This window comes from Aquarana catesbeiana, linkage group LG02, assembly GCF_042186555.1.
Source record: "Aquarana catesbeiana isolate 2022-GZ linkage group LG02, ASM4218655v1, whole genome shotgun sequence".
In the NCBI taxonomy this organism is placed as follows: domain Eukaryota; kingdom Metazoa; phylum Chordata; class Amphibia; order Anura; family Ranidae; genus Aquarana; species Aquarana catesbeiana.
Genome location: NC_133325.1, coordinates 347,508,518 through 347,530,049, shown reverse-complemented (window position 1 = coordinate 347,530,049; position 21,532 = coordinate 347,508,518). Strand labels below are relative to the sequence as shown.

The 21,532-nt window shown below is 43.0% G+C and overlaps 1 protein-coding gene across 3 annotated transcripts; it reads left to right on the top strand.

Annotated features, from left to right (window-relative positions):
• Window positions 1-5,189: 5,189 nt before the first annotated feature.
• On the top strand, window positions 5,190-21,012 carry LOC141129909 (uncharacterized). 3 transcript variants are annotated; one of them, XM_073617943.1, is made up of 6 exons: window positions 5,190-5,311; window positions 12,661-12,839; window positions 15,189-15,245; window positions 16,716-16,788; window positions 18,425-18,487; window positions 20,044-21,012. In XM_073617943.1, exons 4-6 carry the CDS (start codon window positions 16,764-16,766, stop codon window positions 20,589-20,591), a joined length of 636 nt encoding a protein of 211 aa, XP_073474044.1. In that variant the 5' UTR covers window positions 5,190-5,311; window positions 12,661-12,839; window positions 15,189-15,245; window positions 16,716-16,763; the 3' UTR covers window positions 20,592-21,012. The 3 variants fall into 3 exon arrangements, 2 of the variants coding, with proteins under 2 accessions (XP_073474044.1, XP_073474045.1); XR_012241902.1 differs by having other exon boundaries at window positions 5,196-5,311; XM_073617944.1 differs by lacking the exon at window positions 20,044-21,012 and having other exon boundaries at window positions 5,196-5,311; window positions 18,425-19,478.
• The last annotated feature ends 520 nt before the right edge of the window (window positions 21,013-21,532 follow it).

The following is a 21,532-nucleotide window of genomic DNA, read 5'->3' as shown; positions in this document are numbered from 1 at the left end:
TAATATATATTTTATATATATATATATATATATATATATATATATATATATATATATATATATATATATATAAAGGTTGGGTCATGGACGGGTGCTATATAGCACCAATATTTGGGTTATGGTCCCTTTAAGGGAAGTGTGGAAGTATTCAGGGGGTCACCCAGGATGGGTGAGGAATTCCAATAATCAGTAGAGGACTGACTCACGGTTCTCTCTGTGGTAATAGAGAGATATTTGGGACCCAGAATTTCAGAGGCCTTGAAGTGATATTCGGGTGGAAAAGGGCCTCCACCTCTGGCTACAGGGATTCCAGCACACACAGGAAGCAGCACTTAAAGACAGGAAGTAGTGTTAGGTGTGTTGGTGAGGAGGAGTTGTGTGGAGACACCTGTTTTGGAGAGCTGTGAGTCTGCTGGAGGCTGCTAAAATAGTCGACAAGGACTGTTAGAACCTTGGGGTGAAGACCCATCCATGAACTGTATGTGCCTTTTAACTTTTACTTTGTGCTGAAGATAAGCAGACTTTATTTTGTATTTTTATGCTTGTGTGCTGCTGGAAGCCTTATTTTGATTCCCCTGCTGAAAATAAAAGCCTTTTTGTTTACAGTTTACCGGCTTTGCACTCAGTTCTGTAGAGCTACAATCCCCTAAACTTTACAATATATATATATATATATATATATATATATATATATATATATATATATATATATATATACATACACACACAGTATCTCACAAAAGTGAGTACACCCCTCATAATTTTGTAAATATATTATTATATTTTTTCATGTGATAACACTAAAGAAATTACACTTTGCTACAATGTAAAGTAGTGAGTGTACAGCTTGTATAATAGTCTAACCTTGCTGTCCCTTCAAAATAACTCAACACACAGCCATTAATGTGTAAACCGCTGGCAACAAAATTGAGTACACCCCTAAGTGAAAATGTCCAAATTGGGAACAATTTTCCCTCCTCCGTGTCATGTGACTCTTTAGTGGTACAAGGTCTCAGGTGGGAATAGGGAGCAGGTGTGTTAAATTTGGTGTCATCACTCTCACTCTCTCATACTGGTCACTGGAAGCTCAACATGGAACCTCATGGCAAATAACTCTCTGAGGATCTGAAAAAAAAGAATTGTTGCTCTACATAAAGCTGGCCTAGGCTATAAGAAGATTACCAAGACCCTGAAACTGAGCTGCAGCATGGTGGCCAAGACCATCCAGATGCTTAACAGGACAGGTCCCACTTAGAACAGGCCTCGCCATGGTCGACCAAAGAAGTTGAGTGCATGTGCTCAGCATTATATCCAGAGGTTGTTTTTGGGAAAAAGACGTATGAGTGCTGCCAGCATTGCTGCAAAGGTTGAAGGGGTGGGGGGTCAGCCTATCAGTGCTCAGACCATATGCCGCACACTGCATCATATTCAGTGGAGGGCTGGCAGCCTTAAGCCTGGGGGGCAAGTCTAGTCAAGTGGCCCATTGAACCACCTAATCAGCTCACCATCATCTGCTCCACATTGCCTGCACAGAGAGCGAGAGAGCTCCACATTGCTGGAACAGAGAGAGAGAGAAATCTCTCCACATTGCAGTTTCTCTCTGGAAGAAATGTTGCGCAGTCTCTCTCTCTGTGCGGGCAATGTAAAGTGGTCACTCTCTCTGTGTGGGCAGTGCTGTGCATGTGCAGGCACAGGCCTGTGCACTGGCCCCCGGGACCAGATTAAGGGCATTGTGGGCCTGGTGCGGCAGTGGGGCAGGGATATTATGCAAGTAATGTACTTTCCCAGCTTTCCTCTTACTGGCCACCCTTCTGCGTTTCCTGTGCTGGCTTGTGCCCAGACTTGGTCGCAGACACACATGTGTAATGCTAGGGAAGCCTGGCATTTGATTTACCAAGCTTCCGTAAGAGCCACGTGTCGGTTTGTGCTCTGGGGTGAACGTTTCCCAGCCATCAGAATACAGCAATCATTGCTGGCAGCTATAGCAGCCAGCAGTGATCGACAAAAAGAAAAAAAAAAAAAAGAAACCAGGACACACTGGTTGTACTGAAGTCAATTGATAGCTCAGATTCTGTATAACCAGTCTGCACATTGATAGATTGAAATTCTGCCAGTTCAGCAGAAATTTCAGTCTGTCTATGGTGGCTTATGTCCACCAGTCTCTGAGTTTAATAATATCCTCAAATCTTCTGAAAGGGGGGCTCCACTTAGGTGTAGAAATTCACTTTGAACTCCACCTTATTTCTCATTATGTATTAGACGTGAAAACAATAAGGTGAGAGAACATCCAAAACCTAAAAAGAGTAATGGAAATAAGGTGGAGTACAAAGTGAATTACCTGGAGGGACTGGCATTGAGGAGGTTAAAATAGGCAGGGAGGAAATTAGATATCGCCTCCTCACTGCCTGTCAAATGCCTCTGAAAAACAACCTAAGCATTGATCACTTCAGTGGAGTGGCAGTGCCTGCTAAGAGTGCAAGCCTTTGGGCTCACACTGGTGCTCAACATTTTTTTTGGGGGGGGGCAAGCAAACTGAAAAAAACAACATCAAATGCAGCCACTGTGCCTCATCAAATGCAGCTACTGTGCCCCATCAATTGCAGCCACTGTGCCCCATCAATTGCAGCCACTGTGCCCCATCAATTGCAGCCACTGTGCCCCATCAAATGCAGCCACTGTGCCCCATCAAATGCAGCCACTGTGCCCCATCAAATGCAGCCACTGTGACACCCCCTCTGCCCACTTGCTGTCTGACTGACACTTACCCCATCTTGGTGACTGGTCAGGCAGTGGGTGATGGGGGCGAGCTGTGGGACATGCAGTGGGTCAGGTGATGGCTCCTGTCCTGTGTCCTCCATGGTTCCCGTGCGTCTCTTCTTCTGGTCTGCTAGATGTCCAATAGGAATGCCTGTGCCTTCAGCCAATCAGGTGACGGGTATTAGACCCATGCTTCCTGATTGGTGGAGAGGTGGTTCAGTGTTAGAAAAGAGAATATTAATTTGCTTTTCTAACACACCTGGGTGGGCTCATGGTGCAATACTCTGCGCTCTGAGTCCAACTTTTTTGAAGCCTATGGCACTAATCAGATGCTTTTAAAAAACAAAAAAAAAGAAACCACCCCCACCACTGTAATTCAGGCGCCTGGTGTTTGAAAAGGGCCCAGACGCCTGAACAGGGGGTAGCCACGGTGGCCATGGATAGATTCATGCAGTGCATGAATCTATTCATTTTACATATAGGGAGTGGCATAATGTAGGGGGCAGTGCCTGTGCGTCCTTAATGGACAGGCTGCCACTGTGCTGGCGGTTTTCCATAGCCGCAGTCCTTCAGACTTCTAATTAGGTTGTGCATTTTTGCTGCATTTTCTCAAATTGCACCAAAGATGCAGCATGCAGGACATCTTGAGCACTTTCAGAACATGCAGCAAAAATGTACAACCTAATAGAAGTCTATGGGACCGGGGGTAACATGCAGGAAGACTGCCACTACACCAGCACTGCAGCATGCCAGTGTGAACCCACATCATAACATCTAGGAGGGCAAGGAAGGTACTGTCAAAGGCTGTAATATAACACTTAAGCTGCAGAGAGGGGAAGAGAGAGCAGGAAGGGAGGGAGAAGCTCACTTGTCACTTACTTGGATGCAATAGACACTAGTCCCAGGAGGCTCACTTGTTTTTTTTTTTTAAGACTGTAGTTGCTGAGCTCAGCCGACTGCTCAGTTTTAACTTTTCCTACACATCCTCTTCACAGACAACACATGGGCTGCCTGGAGTGTGGGCGGGGAAAGAGCTTCGTGTGGAGGAGGGAGGGGCGGGGCTGGGCTGGGCTAACACAGATTGTCAGCCCTGTGACAGAGTTCATCGCTGGCTTGCAGTACTGAATCCGGCCGTGCCCTCCACCCGAGCTCACGCACTCGGCCAGCTCAGCGGCCTTTGTGCAGGACATTAGAGCAGCCCAGGGGGCAATTGCATCCCTGCCCCCCAGCCCAGTCCGCCCCTGATCATATTGGTCTGCATGGCTGTTGTCCCAGAAGGAAGCCTCTTCTAAAGATGATGCACAAGAAATCCCGCAAACAGTTTGCTGAAGACACGCAGCCTAAAGACATGGATTACTGGAACCATGTCCTGTGGTCTGATGAGACCAAGATAAACTTATTTGGTTCAGATGGTGTCAAGCATGTGTGGCAGCAACCAGGTGAAGAGTACAAAGACAAGTGTATGTCTACAGTCAAGCAAGGTGGTGGGAGTGTCATGGTCTGAGGCTGCATGAGTGCTGGGGAGCTACAGTTCATTGAGGGAACCATGAATTCCAACATGTACTGTGACATACTAAAGCAGAGCATGGATGGACTGGCCAAGCATGGCCAAGCATGTCTCCAGACCTAGACCCTATTGAGCATCTGTGGGGCATCCTCAAACGGAAGGTGGAGGAGCGAAAGGTCTCTAACACCCACCAGCTCTGTGATATCGTCATGGAGGAGTAGAAGAGGACTCCAGTGGCAACCTTTTGTGAGATACTGCATATCTATCTATCTATCTATCTATCTATCTATCGATCTATCGATCTATCGATCTATCGATCTATCTATCGATCTATCGATCTATCTATCTATCTATCTCTATATATATATATATCTATATATTATATTATATTTCATTATTTACACACATATTTTGTATATGCATATTATCTAGTTTAGCTTTTGTTTTTGACCATTTGTTTTTGATCTTTCTTTTTGCTATATACTGATATATATATATATAGATATATATATATATATATATATAAAGATATATATATAAAGATATATATATCTATATATATATATATATCTATATATATATATATATATCTATATATATATATCTATATATATATATAGATATATATATATAGATATATATATATCTATATATATATATATATATATTTCTATTATGTTCCTCCCTGCCCACTCATATCAGGTGAGTAGGACTACTCATTAATGAATTAAATGGTATGTAGTCAACGCTGTTAGTTTAAGCCAATCCACGGGTAGATTTACAGTTAGGCTGAGAAAAGGGGAATCCCCCAGAAACATGTTCTTTTACGGGCACACGCCGTCAGAAGACGACATTCCTGGGGGCAGGCTTCACAAGTGTCAGTGCCAGAACCGGCTTTACAAGTGTCTTCTAGCAGGAAATCAATGTGACTCACTCTGCAGTCTGGCCGGGCAGTTTGTCACTGTATCAGCTGGATGACATGAGCAATCTGGGACTTACAAGTGCACACTGTCTCATTATACCTGAAGCCTCTGCAACTGTCCTGTTGTGAGTGCATCTGCTTTTTATTTAATTTTCAATAAACACATATTGTTTTTGCTACACTTACATCCTTGTGCTGGTTTCTCTTCGTTTTACCTTTGCATGCATTCCGTAGAGTGTAGCCTGTGCAAGAAAAATTCTGTGAGTACACATTTTGCTTGGTCAACCATTATCAATGCATACATGTTTATACCTTAGTAAATCAGATCCACTATCTCTGTTGTGATTTCTGTGCAATCTGTGTTGAGAGGTTTAGGGAAATGTTTTAAACCAGCATTTAAGTCTCAAGTGAGCAATAACTATATATATATGGAATATAAAATCTGTCATGCTCCGTGACAGACCTTTCCATCCAAATGGTAGTAGTAGTAGTTGCTAAGCAATATGAAACCAAAATGTCACTGCAGTATTTGAAGGGATAAGAAATCTGTAAAGGAAATACGTGAAAGTAAATATGAAATACTGGAAGCTTTCTGCTTATTTGTGCATGCACATACAATATATATATATATATATATATATATATATATATATATATATATATATATAAATGTGGAATTGCAGAAAGCAGGACATCTAAGCAATTTTGAACAAGAGCAACTATCCTTAAAAAATAAATGGATAAAATTACCAGTTTTAAGATTTGTGTAGTACTAGTATTTTCTTTATCTTTAAAAATAAATGCATACATGCTGACCATAAAGTAGATACATACACAGCTGTAAATAAATAGCATTATTAATCTCTATTTTTATTTAGTTATTTAGTTTAAATACAGATTCAGTCCATGTGGGTGGTCATGTGCAGCTATTTAGACAGGAATAACCACAAGTATGCATAATAATGAAACTCGCCTACAAAACTAAAATAGGAAAATGTTGCTTTGTAACATAAGATTCCAATTTGTATCAAATGATTTGTTGTCATAAGTGTCTAGTCAGTAGTACTACTTAATTCAGGTCAGGAATTTTAATTTAATTTCCTTTATTTAAACAGATAAGATGTACATTAAATGTACCCAACTCTATTTGTTTTGCTAATTTGTTCTACATGGTCTAATACAATATAAAATATTTTTAAGTGATGCAACTGCAATTTTAAATGATTCCCTGAATGTCAAGAGTGATATAAATTATTAAAATAACATTAAAGTCTGTTTTTTTTTGTTTTTTTTAAACAGATTCAAATAACATTTATTACATGTATTATTATTTTTTTTTTCAATACATTTGCACCTCTGGGTATACATTTTAAGTTGTCTTCCAGCCATGCTGACACACTCTCTGTTCTATATCTTCCCACTGTGCCCAAAGACCTATTGAGTCCTGTGTAAGTCTCCTATATGTGCACATATGTACACTATAGGGTTGATTTACTAAAGACAAATAGACTGTTGCACTCTGCAAGAGCAATTCACCCAGAGCTTAGTAAATAGGCAGTAGCTTTGCTCATTTCCATCATCTAATCTCGTGCTAGCAAAAATGCTGTTTTTTTTATTTTCCTTGCACGATTGGGTACTCTTTGCAAAGTGAAGCTTTACCTCATTTACTAAGCTTTGGAGCAACTGCATTTGCAGAGTCTATTTGCCTTTAGTAAATCAACCCCTATAACTCTGTACTGCAACTCTACAAGAAGCTGCTGCAAGCACTGCATACAGGTAGCATGAAAGGGGCACACACAGCAAAATTCATGGTTCTCCTTCTTCACTGCAGTGATTAACACTGGCTGTTGCTGTGTGTGTTCTCTTGCTGCCTGTGTGCGGTGCTTGGAGTGGCTGCACGTAGAGTTGTGTATGTTACAGTGTTATTGTTTCAGAATAGAAATAGATCTCCCTCATGAAAACAACTGAACCTTCAGTTTACTGTAAATCAACTAAATACATTCCAGGTGCATCAAAACAAAAGTTGTTATGTGTCTTAGGGCCCTTTCACGCTAATCAGTTTTTGATCAGTTCCATCTAAAAAAACAGAAGAAAAATACATGATGGAACTATGGAAATCTTCACACTGGTCACTTGCATTTCAGTTGCGTTTTTGGCTGCTTTCACACTTATCTGCTGTAAAAATGCATAATGCATCCCTTTATATCCTATGGAAACTCCTCACACTGGTCAGTTGCTTTTTTAAAAGTCCTGGTTGCTGCATTTTTGGTGCGTGTTTGGTGCATGTTAGGGCCCTTTCAAACTTTTTCACGTTAAAAAAAAAGTGCAGACTGTGCTTTTTTGCAATGAAGCCTAAAATGTAACTAAAATGCAATTGACCAGTGTGAAGAGTTCTCTAGAATTTTGAAGGGATGCATTTTTCATACATTTTTCTTCCACTTTTTTAAAACTGAAAAACGGATCAAAAACTGATTAATGTGAAAGGGCCCTTTACAGTTTTTTGTTTTCTTTATAAGGTAGCCATAGAATTGGTTTCTTTGCAGAGGGTTGACAATCACACTACTGAGTCAGACCTATAGCTCTACAATCAGAGAAGCTCATGCTGCCTGCTGCCTTGTGAGCTTTGGCTTTGGGTCAGCAGAGGCTATTTAAGACAGATCAACACAGAGAGCTACAGTCCCACTCAACAGTATGCTGGTGGACAAAGACATTTCTACTTTTTAAAGAAAACAATCTGTACGACATTGTACATTGACATTTATGTCATAGCAAGAACATTGCTATAAAGTTACATTTTTCCAGTGAGTTTGTAAACTAATATTTTGACTTCAACCTCTGCATTGAACTGATTCCCATATATCTGTTGTGGGTGTTGAACTCAATCCAAGCAGATAATGATTGTCTGCTTTTATACTATACACCAGTGGCGGCTGGTGCTCCAAATTTTTTGTGGGGGCACAAACAAACTGAAAAAAACCCCATCAATTACAGCCTCACTGTGCCCATCAAACGCAGTCACTGTGCCATCAAGCGCAGCCACTGTGCCATCAAACGCAGCCACTGTGCCCATCAATTGCTGCCACTGTGCCATTAAATGCTCCCACTGTGCCATCAAATGCTGCCACTGTGCCAAATGCTCTCTCTGTGCCCATCGAATGCCGCCACTGTGCCCCCCCCGCCATCTGCTGGCACTTACCGTGTCTTGGTGGGGCAGTGGGTGACGGCGGCGAGTGGTTTCCTCTATGTCCTCGATGTCTTCTCCCAACCTCTCCTATGATTGGATGCCTGATAGGCATCCAATCACAACGCCTGTCATTTCAGCCAAGCAGGTGATGGGTAACAGACACAATTTTTGTTTTATTTAAGTTCATTTGGGCATTAAAGTAAACCTGTGGCTATTCTAAAATAAGAAAAGCTTGTTATAAAAATAAAAAGGTAGGTAAATAGATTTTGAGAGTAAATACAGCTTATGCACCATAGAAAAAAAAAAGTTTTTAACATTTATGTCAACCTCTAACTTGGATTGAACTGATTCCCAGATATCTGTTGTGGGTGTTGAACTCAATCCAAGCAGATAATGATTGTCTGCTTTTATACTATACACCAGTGGCAGCTGGTGCTCCAAATGTTTTGGGGTCGCAAACAAACTGAAAAAAAACCCCCATCAATTGCAGCCTCACTGTGCCCATCAAATGCAGCCACTGTGCCATCAAACGCAGCCACTGTGCCCATCAAACGCAGCCACTGTGCCATCAAATGCAGCCACTGTGCTATCAAATGCAGCCACTGTGCTATCAAACACAGCCACTGTGATATCAAACGCAGCCACTGTGCCCATCAATTGCTGCCGCTGTGCCATCAATTGCCGCCACTGTTACATCAAATGTTCCCACTGTCCCATCAAATGCTCCCACTGTGCATCCAATCACAGCACCTGTCGTTTCAGCCAAGCAGGTGACGGGTAACAGACCCAGCACCTGATTGGCGGAGAGGCGGTTCACTCTTAGGAAAGTGAATATTCGTTCACTTTCCTAACACAGCTGAGTGAACTGTGAGCGCAAAACAAAATAGATCTTCAGAATCCAACTGTCAGGGGATTTATGATGTCACAGGATATAGAAAAGGATATCAAAGGATGCAGAAAATCTTGTCTTTAACCCTCTTTGTACTTATCAGGAAATAAAAACTGGATCTGCATTCAAACAAATTGTGATGTTTCCTGCCTTTACATAAAATGGGCTTTTACTGCATATAAGACTCTCTGACTGAGGAAAGAAGTTAATAAAATACACGGGGGCACTGAACTACTCTGGATTTTTTTTTACACTGTTATTGCTTATGCTGTGATGATCACTGTATATGCAATAGTTTTAGCTGTCATGAATGGGTTAACATTTATAAACAGCTTAGTTATGATCTCTGATTGGCTACAGCTAATCACATAGCATACAGATAGCCAGGTACCATGTGATTTCTGTGGGTCAATCACAGATGACAACTGTAAGCAAGCTGTCCATGAATGGAATCCATTAACTGATAAAGAGGGCTTCTAGATTCTGATAAACCCCCACCAGCAAACCCCCACAACCATTGGGCCAGGGATGTGAGGAAAACGCCATTGTCCTTATTATCATGATAAAAGGTGCTTTGATAGAGGAGTCCCCTCTGGCAAAGTACTGGTTCAGTAGAATGGGGGCACATATTCACCCCCCCCCCCTTTCTTGGCCATCCATGCTGCATGCTCAGATATGGATCATGTTTGGATTTTGGAGGGGGGTTCCTTTTTTTTCTTGTTTTTTGTGGGAGGTTCAACCTTAAAATCTATACCAGACACCAAGGGTATCCTAGGGCTATGATCTATGAAGTTTTTAAAACGGCCGTTTTTTCAGGAGAAGTGATTTTAAGAATGTTTAAAGTGAAACAATAAACATGAAATATTCCTTTAAATATCGTGCCTGTGGTGTCCCCTTAGTAGTATATATATACTATATATAGTATATATATATATATATATATATATAGTATATATATACTATACAGACTGCACTATATACTCTGCTGAAACATTGGGCCTTAGGTGTTGGTGGTGCCAGTACATGGTAATCCCTCACAGTTACTCTTGTTGGGCGCAAGAACAGTCCCTGCTGTTAAATATTATATCAAAAATTTTAATGACATGCCCTGTTAAACAGGGGCAGAAAAATTGGGCCTTGGGTGGTGGTGGTGGTACCCTAAACCAAAAATATTGTTGGAAGCTAAACATCATCAAAATTGAGGAGGAATAGGATAGTCAGCATAGGCAGACTTCAAGGGATCCCAGATCCATAGCAAATTAAATCAGTTACATCAACATCAGGTGCTTGATAGCTGCTGATCCAAGACTGATTCATTTTTATGAATGTGAGCCTATCAACAGAGTCTATGGACAGGTGCACACTTTGATTGGTTACAAACCCTCCAGCAGCACTGAATGAGCAATCAGAAAGCACGCTGGATGCAGGACAAGCCAGTAGCTCAAGTGCATATTGAGCAAGTTCTGGCCAGTGATCCAACCTCAAGACCCAGTAACCCAGTGGATGTTCTGTTGGAAAGGTCTCCAAGTCTGCTCTTGCCCCTAAATATTCCTGCACCATATAATTCAGACACTGGTGATGGTTGCTGGAACCTACCAGACCTTGATGCTGAGGACTGAAAAATTGTTTAAAGGCATCAGTCAGCAAAGCCACCTTCTCCACTGCTCTTCCTCTGTTCGAACAAAGCCTCAGAAACATGTTGTCCAGCACCAGAAAATGGTAACCTCCCAGGGTCTGGAAATGCGTTACACAAACTTTTCTTCAAGGCCTCCTGAAGATGTTCCTAAGTTCGTTCGTATTTTCGTTGATACTGAATGATTCGTAATTCTGTTTAATTTTCTTTGATTCAAAATTCGTAATTTTGTTAGATAATAATTTTCGTTTATTTGGTACACTTCTCGTAATTTAGTAATTGTTACTTTTGTGAGATTGCCTTTCCTGTTGATTCGTAGTTTCATAACATTGTTTTGTTTTCGTTGTTTCGAGTCTACTACCGTGCTTCAAATAGTTTCGTACATTCGTAAATACATTGCGGTCATTAGTAATGTTTCGCAATCTCGTATTTTAGTTTCGCCCCTGTACGCCATTTTGAGAGGGTGTACTGTACAGTGGTGTGGTGAGGTGTGGGAGGAGCAGAGCAGAGAGTTAGATAGTTTTTGTAGTTGTTTTTGTGTGGTTTGGTAGTTTTGTTGTTGCAATTAGAATGTCTGGGAGTGAGAATGGATGTGTGAGTATTGTGAGTGAGAATGTTGGTGTTAGTGAGTGTGTCGGTATGAGAGTTGTTGCTGTGACTGCGAGTGGAGGAGGGGAGCGGAGGAGTGGAGGAGGGGACTCAGGGGAGAGGAGTGGAGGGGAGCAGAGGAGTGGAGGGGAGCGGAGGAGTGAAGGAGGGGACTCAGGGGAGAGGAGTGGAGGGGAGCAGAGGAGTGGAGGAGGGGACTCAGGGGAGAGGAGTGGGGGGGAACGGAGGAGTGGAGGGGAGCAGAGGAGTGGAGGGAAGAGGAGGCGTGTAGGGGAGGAGAGGCTTGGAGGGGAGGCATGGAGGGGAGGGGAGGCGTGGAGGTGAGGGGAGGCGAGGCAGGGAAGAGAGGCGTGGAGGGGAGGAGAGAAGAGGAGGGGACGGGAGGCGTAGAGGGAAAAAGAGGCGTGGAGGGGAGAAGAGGCATGGAGGGGAGAGGTGTAGAGGGGAGGAGAGGCGTAGAGGGAAGAGGAGGTGTGGAGGGGAGAGTATTGTTGAGGAGAGGAGGAGTGGAGGGGAGGAGAGGCATGGAGGGGAGAGTATTATTGGGGAGAGGAGAAGTGGAGGTGAACGGAGGCGTGTAGGGGAGCCAAGGCCTGGAAGAGAGTGTGGAGGTGGATTGAAGCGGAAGCATGGCCAAAAACGGAGACATGTGTCCCCTACTACATCAGAAAGTGCTGACTCAGACATGCAGCAACCCCACCAAAGCAAGCGACAAAGATGAAGGGGGCCTGTATATACCCAAGAGGAGAATGCTGCATTGATTGCTGCAGTTCTAATAGAAAAAGTGACACTCTTCTGCCAAACCGTGCCAACATCCGAGAAGGCAGCAGGCTGGGAACGAGTCAGGGACTCCGTGAATGCAGTCTCCAAGTTTCGCAGCCCCACCACTGGTGTCAGACACAGGTAATTATTCCAATATTCTTTCACTCTTAGAACACACATTTGTAAAAAATACACAGTGTAATAGTCAATAAAAAGTAACAGTTCTACTTTACAAAACTATTTGGCACAGCCACATACAGAAGAGAACATTAACATACATGGAAATATTGTAATGTATAAAACCATCACTGTGTGAAATGACAGGTTGTTTTTCAAAAAGATAAATCAGTTTGGTTTCTAATTTATGTAACTAATAATGTTTATTAATCATGTGCAGATTCTATGATTGTCGGGAGGCAGTCATCAAAAAGATGAAGAAGTGTCTACGGGGAGAGCATATTAGGGGAAAGCCTGTTGAGTTCCAAGAGCGGGAAGCAAAGCTGAGAGATGGCCTTGACCTTCTGGTAGAGGATGTCCCTGGAGTCAGCATCAAGGGTCCACATGAAAGAGCTGGTGGTGAGTAGGGATGAGCCGAACACCCCCTTGTTCGGTTCGCACCAGAACATGCGAACAGGAAAAAAGTTTGTTCGAACACGCGAACACCATTAAAGTCTATGGGACACGAACATGAATAATCAAAAGTGCTAATTTTAAAGGCTTATATGCAAGTTATTGTCATAAAAAGTGTTTGGGGATCCGGGTCCTGCCCCAGGGGACATGGATCAATGCAAAAAAAAGTTTTAAAAATTGCCGTTTTTTCAGGAGCAGTGATTTTAATAATGCTTAAAGTCAAACAATAAAAGTGTAATATTCCTTTAAATTTCATAGCTGGGGAGTGTCTGTAGTATGCCTGTAAAGGGGCACATGTTTCCCATGTTTAGAACAGTCTGACAGCAAAATGACATTTCAAAGGAAAAAAAGTCATTTAAAACTACTCGCGGCTATTGCATTGCCGGTCCGACAATACACATAAAAGTTCATTGATAAAAATGGCATGGGAATTCCCCACAGGGGAACCCCGAACCAAAATTAAAAAAAAAATGACACGGGGTCCCCCTAAATTCCATACCAGACCCTTCAGGTCTGGTATGGATTTTAAGGGGAACCCCACGCCAAAATTAAAAAAAAAAAAACGGCGTGGGGTCCCCCCAAAAATCCATACCAGACCCTTATCCGAGCACGCAACCTGGCAGGCCGCAGGAAAAGAGGGGGGACGAGAGAGCGCCCCCCCCTCCTGAACCGTACCAGGCCACATGCCCTCAACATTGGGAGGGTGCTTTGGGGTAGCCCCCCAAAACACCTTGTCGGAATCTGGAAGCCCCCTTTAACAAGGGGACCCCCAGATCCCGCCCCCCCGTGTGAAATGGTAAGGGGGTACAAATTACCCCTACCATTTCACTAAAAAACTGTCAAAAATGTTAAAAATGACAAGAGACAGTTTTTGACAATTCCTTTATTTAAATGCTTCTTCTTTCTTCTATCTTCCTTCATCTTCTTCTTCTTCTTCTTCTGGTTCTTCTGGCTCTTCTGGTTCTTCCTCTGGTGTTCTCGTCCAGCATCTCCTCCGCGGCGTATTCTATCTTCTTCTCCTCGGGCCGCTCCGCACCCATGGCATGGGGGGAGGCTCCCGCTCTTCTCTTCACCTTCTTCTCCTCTTCATCTTCTTCTCTTCTTCTCTTCTTCTCTTCTTCATCTTCTTCTCCGGGCCTCTCCACATCCATTCTTAATGGGGGCGGGGCCACCCGGTGACCCCGCCCCTCTGACACACGGTGACTTGACGGGACTTCCCTGTGACGTCACAGGGAATGCCACAGGGAAGTCCCGTCATGGCCCCACCCCCCGTTATTTAAGAACCGTCAGAAGAGGAGACGCGTCACACAGCAGGAGCCTCCCACCAAGCCAGCATGGGTGCGGAGCGGCCCGGAGAAGAAGATGAAGAAGAGAAGAAGAGTTGCAGGTTGCATGCTCGGATAAGGGTCTGGTATGGATTTTTGGGGGGACCCCACGCCGTTTTTTTTTTTTAAATTTGGGGCGGGGTTCCCCTTCAAATCCATACCAGACCTGAAGGGTCTGGTATGGAATTTAGGGGGACCCCCACGTCATTTTTCTTTTTTCATTTTGGCCGGGGTTCCCCTTAATATCTATACCAGACCTGAAGGGCCTTGTATTGAATTTAGGGGGACCCCCATGTCATTTTTTTTTTTTAATTTTGGTTCGGGATTTCCCTGTGGGGAATTCCCATGCCGTTTTTATCCATGAACTTTTATGTGTATTGTCGGACCGGCAATGCAATAGCCGCGAGTAGTTTTAAATGACTTTTTTTCCTTTGAAATGTCATTTTGCTGTCAGACTGTTCTAAACATGGGAAATATGCACCCCTTTACAGGCATACTATAGACACTCCCCAGCTACGAAATTTAAAGCAATATTACACTTTTATTGTTTAACTTTAAGCATTATTAAAATCACTGCTCCTGAAAAAACGGCCGTTTTTAAAACTTTTTTTTGCATTGATCCATGTCCCCTGGGGCAGGACCTGGGTCCCCAAAACTTTTTATGACAATAACTTGCATATAAGCCTTTAAAATTAGCACTTTTGATTTCTCCCATAGACTTTTAAAGGGTGTTCCGCGGCATTCGAATTTGCCGCGAACACCCCAAATTGTTCGCTGTTCGGCGAACTTGCAAACAGCCGATGTTCGAGTCGAACATGAGTTCGACTCGAACTCGAAGCTCATCCCTAGTGGTGAGTAAAATGAAATATATCATTTTATATTGCAGTTATATGGTTGTTTCAAGCTCACTATTATTTTTTATGACTACGCATGTGAGACTTACGTTTTTCTTTACATACATGTTTTCCAGATCAAGCAACATCATCTGTAGAGCGATCAGCTCCATGTCCATCCCATCGACATTCTGGTGAGTACCTAACACAAAGACAAAGTACGTATAATGATAAACTTCTATTTAACATTTAAAGCAGGCATCACTAAATGGCAGACTGTGGGCCAGATGTGGACCGAGTCACTGTGCCATCTGGAACGCCACAGTCCAGCCATTTAGGTGCCGGTTCTGTCTGCCTCCCTCTGCCGCTGTCACTATTGCAGAGCTGCTGAAAATAACTTCACAAGTTAAACAGCAGGTGATTGGTTGTTATGCGGCCCTAGCAACCTATCAACTGCTGGTTAACTTCAGCACCTCCTGCTTCCACCCATTAATCAGTGCTGCTGTGTCTCCTGCTCTGTGTGCGCAAATAAGGTAGGATGGGGCAGAGCTGCGGGGGGGATGTGAAAGTGTCAAAGGTGCAGAGGCTGTGTAATGTGAAGGGGGCCAGAGATGCAGGGGGCTGTGTAATGTGAAGGGGACCAGAGATGCAGGGGACTGTGTAATGTGAAGGGGGCCAGAGATGCAGTGGGCTGTGTAATGTGAAGGGGGACAAAAATGCAAGGGGCTTAGTAATGTGAAGGGGGCCAGAGGTGCTGAGGCTGTGATGTGAAGGAGGGTCGAGTTGCGGGGGGGTTAGGATGCGAAGGGGGAGGGCAGAGGACACAGGTGTGCTCAGGTGCTATGAAGGTGGGGGAAAAGATACCATTGTGAAGGGGGTTCAGATCAGAACACTACTGTGAAGGGGAAACTAAAATAAGCATGGGATTGTGTAATAAAAGAGGGGGGTATACTATAGTATAGTATATGTAAAAGGCTATTCACAAAAATGTTAACTGGTCAATTTGCCAAGAAATATATCATCTGTTTTAACACATCAGCAACTTCAGATTACATTTTACAGTTCCAGTGCAAATTAAATCGGTAGTAAACCACGGAAGAAAAAAAAAATAAACCAGAAAGACAATGGCATAATGTGCTAGTATGCATCGCATACTAGCACATTATGAAATACCTTAGAACGAGGCCACAGCAGTCCAACCCGGCCAGCGCTATGGGGGCTGACACGTTGCCTCACCATCTCTTCCGGGCATCGGCGCTGTGAGTGGCTGGAGGCGCGATGAGGTCTCTCCCACGCATGTGTGTGGGAGTCCTGTTTCCAGTAAGGAGCTTTGATTTTTCTGAACCGTCCACCGGCCCTTCAGAGCGCATGCACCGCCACTGATGTCAGCGGCTGCATCCAAGGTGGATATTTCCTAAACTGTACAGGTTTAGGGGATATTCATATTACCTACAGGTAAGCCTTATTAAAGGTATACCTGTAGGTAAAAAATTACAAAGTGGGGTATGCAGTCCACTTTAATTCACCTCAGTGCACTTTTTTACGCTTTGATTATCAAATATGTTGTTGTCGTTCTACATATACCAGGCAAAAATAATAAATAAAGCTGTTGACTTTATCTTGAACATTACCTTGACTCTTGTCTTTTCTTCCATCTTTAACAGAAAGCCCGATCTGTAACGGACTCTCCAGTAGCATCAACTTCTGACAGGATGCAGCGGACCATTATGTCTCAGGGTAAGTAATAATCTGGAAAAAAAACAGGACACACCATCATCATCATTCATCGATGTACATGATAGTATATACACACAGGCATTATCATCTAATACACATAAAAGGTCCATTTTCAAATTCATACACACATGACACCTCATACCTTCAGAACACTACTGTGAAGGGGAAACTGTGATGTGAAGGGGGACTGAGGAAACTGAAGTAAGCATGGGATTGTGTAATAAAAGTATAGTAGTATGTATTTGGGGGCTGTAGTATAGTATATGTAAAAGGCTATTCACAAAAATGTTAATTGGTCAGTTTGCCAAGAAATATAACATCTGTTTTAACACATTAGCAACTTTAGATTAGATTTTACAGTTCCAGTACAAATTAAAGCGGTATTAAACCACGGAAGAAAAAAAAAGAAACCTGCAAGACAATGGCATAATGTGCTAGTATGCATCGCATAATAATAGCACATTATGAAATACCTTAGGACGAGGTCCCCGCAGCCTGACCCGGTCAGCGCTGAGGGGGCTGACACGTTGCGCGCCGTCTCTTCTGCGGTTGCGGGCTCCGGTGCTTCTGAGTGGCCGGAGCCGCAGTGAGGTCTCCCCCACACATTGTGCGTGGGAGTCCTTTTACCGGTGAGGAGCTTTGATTTTCTGCAGGGTCCGGCGGACCTTCAGAGCGCATGCACCACCGCTGACGTCAGTGGCTGCATCTGAGGTGGACTGGATATCTCCTAAATGATATTCATTTTACCTACAGGTAAGCCTTATCACCTGTAGGTAAAAAATGGCAAAGTGGGGTATACAATCCACTTTAATTCACCTTAGTGCACTTTTTTGTGAATAGAGAGTATTAGCTCGAAGCCCAAACAAAAAAAAAACAGCGTAGTGCTAGCATGATTAGGAGCACAGGAAAGCCGGGCAAGTTGGGATTAAAACATGTTGTCAGACAATATGGGGCTGCAGGGGATTGGGTAGACAGCGTGGGGGAGGGACTTCAAAAAGCCAGGAGTGTGGGTGACAAGGTGAAACCAGACATCCTGGGAGTACACAAGGAGGAGAAGCATTCCTGCCCACCCGCCCTCCCTCCCTACATCGGCTTGGTTCATTGGGTCTTTGGAGGCATTTTAAAATAACTTGCTGTGATCAGATGATTGGGGCCCATCTAAGGTATGGGTCCCCGGTGGAATGCCAGTTATGGTGGTTTAACTGATAGTTACAATGGTGAATCTGCAGAATGTGGTTCGTCCCCGAGTCGGTGCAGAGCGATAGGGAGGGACCGTGGAAGTAGTTTACGCAGACACAAGGGAAACATTTTTGATACTTAGTGCCTCCAAGGATCGTCAACCAAAAGTTTTATGTATTTGTTTGTTAATATTGGTTTACATAATTGTTAATTTTAATAAAGGGGCCGAAAACAGAAATTTTACTTCGATCTTTGTGTCAGTATATTTTTGGGCAATTATAGTTGGGGCAATAAGATGGGGATACAGTAATTTATGACACAAGGAGTCAGGATACATCTGGGGTACCTTTTATTTATAATGCTTTGATGTTGTAGTACAACTTATAACAGGCAAAAATAAATAGCGCTGTTGACTTAACTTTATCTGCAACATTACCTTGACTCTTTTCTTTAACAGAAAGCCCCAGCCGCATCCTTCCAGCGTCATCTGGCAGAAAACAGCGGCCCAATACTCCTCAGTGTAAGTACACAAGCTGCCAATATAAAGAAACAGGACACACCATAATCATCTACACATTACACACAGTCATTGTTATCCCCTTCCCGCCGAGCGTACGCAGATGTGCATACTCGGCTTTCGGGGGTTATACCGGGATGATGCCCGCAGCTGCAGGCATCATCCCAGTACTGTTTTGTAGAGCGGGCGATCGGCTATCCAAGTATAACAACCGATGCAGCTAAAAGCCGCTTGGCTGTTATACTGGAGGAGCAAGAGAGGACATCCCCCCTCCCGCCGCTCTTACCGGGCCTCCCGATCCACCAGGAGGCCTGATCACCAATCCGCCGCCTCCGGCGGCTGCTGAGAGTGGCTTCGTTCCAGCCTTCTAATTGTAAACGCGGAAGCGACGTCATGATGTCACTTCCCATTTACTCGGCTGCCAATGGCGCCTGTTTTAAAGAAATATACAGTATTCAGAATCGCCAAAAACAGCGATCTGAATACTGTGAAATGCAAAGGAGGGATCGGGGGTCTTTTAGACTCCTGATATCTCCATAAAGAGTTTCTGTCACCACCTATTACTGTCACAAGGGATGTTTACATTCCTTGTGACAGCAATAAAAGTCATCCAATTTTTTTTTTTTTTAAACACAATTTTTAAATATAAAAATAAATAAAATAAATAAGAAAAAAAAATTTTTTAAAGCGCCCCCGTCCCCGCGAGCTCGCACAGCAAAGAAAACGCATACGGAAGTTGCGCTCGCATATGTAAACGGTATTCAAATCACACATGTGAGGTATCACCATGATCCTCAGAGCGAGAGAAATAATTCTAGCACTAGACCTCCTCTGTAATTCTAACCTGGTAACCGTAAAAAAAATTTAAAGCATCGCCTATGGAGATTTTTAGGTACCGTAGTTTGTTGCCATTCCACGAGTGTGTGCAATTATAAAGCGTGACATGTTTGGTATCTATTTACTCGGCGTAACATCATCTTTCACATTATACAAAAAAATTGGGCTAACTTTACTGTTTTTTTTTTTTAAATGAATGAAAGTGTCCCTTTTCCCAAAAAATTGCATTTAAAACACCGCTGCACAAATACCGTGTGATAAAAAATATTGCAACAACCACCATTTTATTCTCTAGATTCTCTGCTAAAAAAAAAAAAATATATATATATATATATATATATATATATATATATATATATATATATATATATATATATATATAATGTTTGGGGGCTCTAAGTAATTTTCTAGCAAAAAATATGGATTTTTACTTGTGAACACCAAATGTCAAAAATAGGCTTAGTCATGAAAGGGTTAAAATGTAAAAGATATTACCATCCATTTTCAAACTTTGCAACTTACAGTGCAAAATCCGGTGCAGCGCTGCAGAGAAATCAATCAGCTTCCAGATTTTTTAAAGTTAGAAGCTGATTGGTTTCTGCATAGCTTCACCAGAGTTAGCACTGTGTCCAGCGTTAGTAAATCAACCCTAATGTTTGTATGTGTAACCTAGAATTGTTTATGAATGCTATTGTCAACATTTGCTATCTCATCTATTTCAGATCAACAAGACCAGCCTGAGGGGAGAGTGCAGTGCAGCCCGCACTCACCTGTCCTTATTTTGGAGGGTATAGAGCTGCAGAATGAGCCAGAATTGACCCCTGCAATGTCACAGACTCCTGCCTTCTCCCCATGGCCAGAGGAGGAGGTCAGGGGCCAAGGTTCCGGCATTCTGTCACCATGTAATGCTGCCCCCAGTGTGCATGTACTGCAGTCGCCACCTCCTGCCCAGGTGCCAACTGCTGTACCGCCTGGCTTAACTGCACAAATTGAGAGGCTCCTTAGAGAAATGAGGAGATTGTCAAATGAAAATAGAAGGCAGTCACGGGACATGAGAAGGCTTACCCGGACCATACATCTCATAGGCAGACAGCAAACTGACCATTTTGAATTAATGTTGAGCCGGGTAAACCAACAGCACAACCAGGCAATGGAGCAAATGAGGATTTCGTTACTTGAAGCTATCTCCCGTCACAGTGTTCCATTGCCTGGGAGCTCCTCACCCTCAGCAACTGTAAGCAGCAGAGAACACTCTCCCTCTGAAAGCTGAAGGAAGGCTAGTCTACATCTTAATCCACCCCAGGACCCAAGCCATTTCAGTTGACCTGAAATTATCCAAAAAAATGCAACTTGGGTTGAATCCTAACAATCTCTCAGCTGGTGGATAATTTAGAAAAAATATTCACAGGAATGGATGGATGTACTTCAATTCAACCTATTCTAAGAGTAGAATAGATGCCAAATAAAAAATACAAAAAAAGCTAATATAGTGCAGTCATGATATATCTATCCAAAATGAATACGTTTAACCACTTGCTTACTGGTACTTAAACCCCCCTCCTATCCAGATCAATTTTCAGCTTTCAGCACTGACGCACTTTGAATGACAATTGCGCGGTCATACAACACTGTACCCAAATAAAATTTTTATCATTTTTCCCCACAAATAGAGCTTTCTTTTGGTGGTATTTGATCACCTCTGCGGTATTTTTTTTTTTTGTTAAAAAAAGTAAAAAGGCTAAATTTAAAAAAATATATATATTTTTTTAATATTTCGTTATAAAAAATTTAAAACAGGTAATTTTTCTCCTTCATTGATGTACGCTGATGAGGCGGCACTGATGGGCACTGATAGGCGGCAGTGATGGCCTCTGATGGGTGGCAGTGATGGGCACTTATGGGTGGCAATAATGGGCACTGATCAGTTACACTGATAGGCAGCACTGCTAGGTGGCACTGATTGGCGCTACTGGTGGGCATTGATAGCTGGCACTTGTGGGCATTGATAGGTGGCACTTGTGGGCATTGATAGGTGGCACTGTAGGCACTGTTAGGTGGCACTTGTGGGCACTGTTAGGTGGCACTGTGGGCACTGTTAGGTTGCACAGATGAGGCAGATGTGCCTCTTCCACTTTGGGACCGATGTCCCTCGCATCTGAGCCAGTGATCGTCTTTTTTTCTACTCATGCTACCAGCGTGAGTAGAAAAAAA

What these genes read in the sequence shown, in the direction of transcription:
- LOC141129909 (XM_073617943.1), top strand. Translation starts at nt 16,764, where the DNA reads ATGCAGCGGACCATTATGTCTCAGG. An exon ending in GCGGACCATTATGTCTCAGG is followed by an intron (nt 16,789 to 18,424) that starts GTAAGTAATAAT and finishes TTTCTTTAACAG; the next exon opens with AAAGCCCCAGCCGCATCCTT. An exon ending in GCGGCCCAATACTCCTCAGT is followed by an intron (nt 18,488 to 20,043) that starts GTAAGTACACAA and finishes CATCTATTTCAG; the next exon opens with ATCAACAAGACCAGCCTGAG.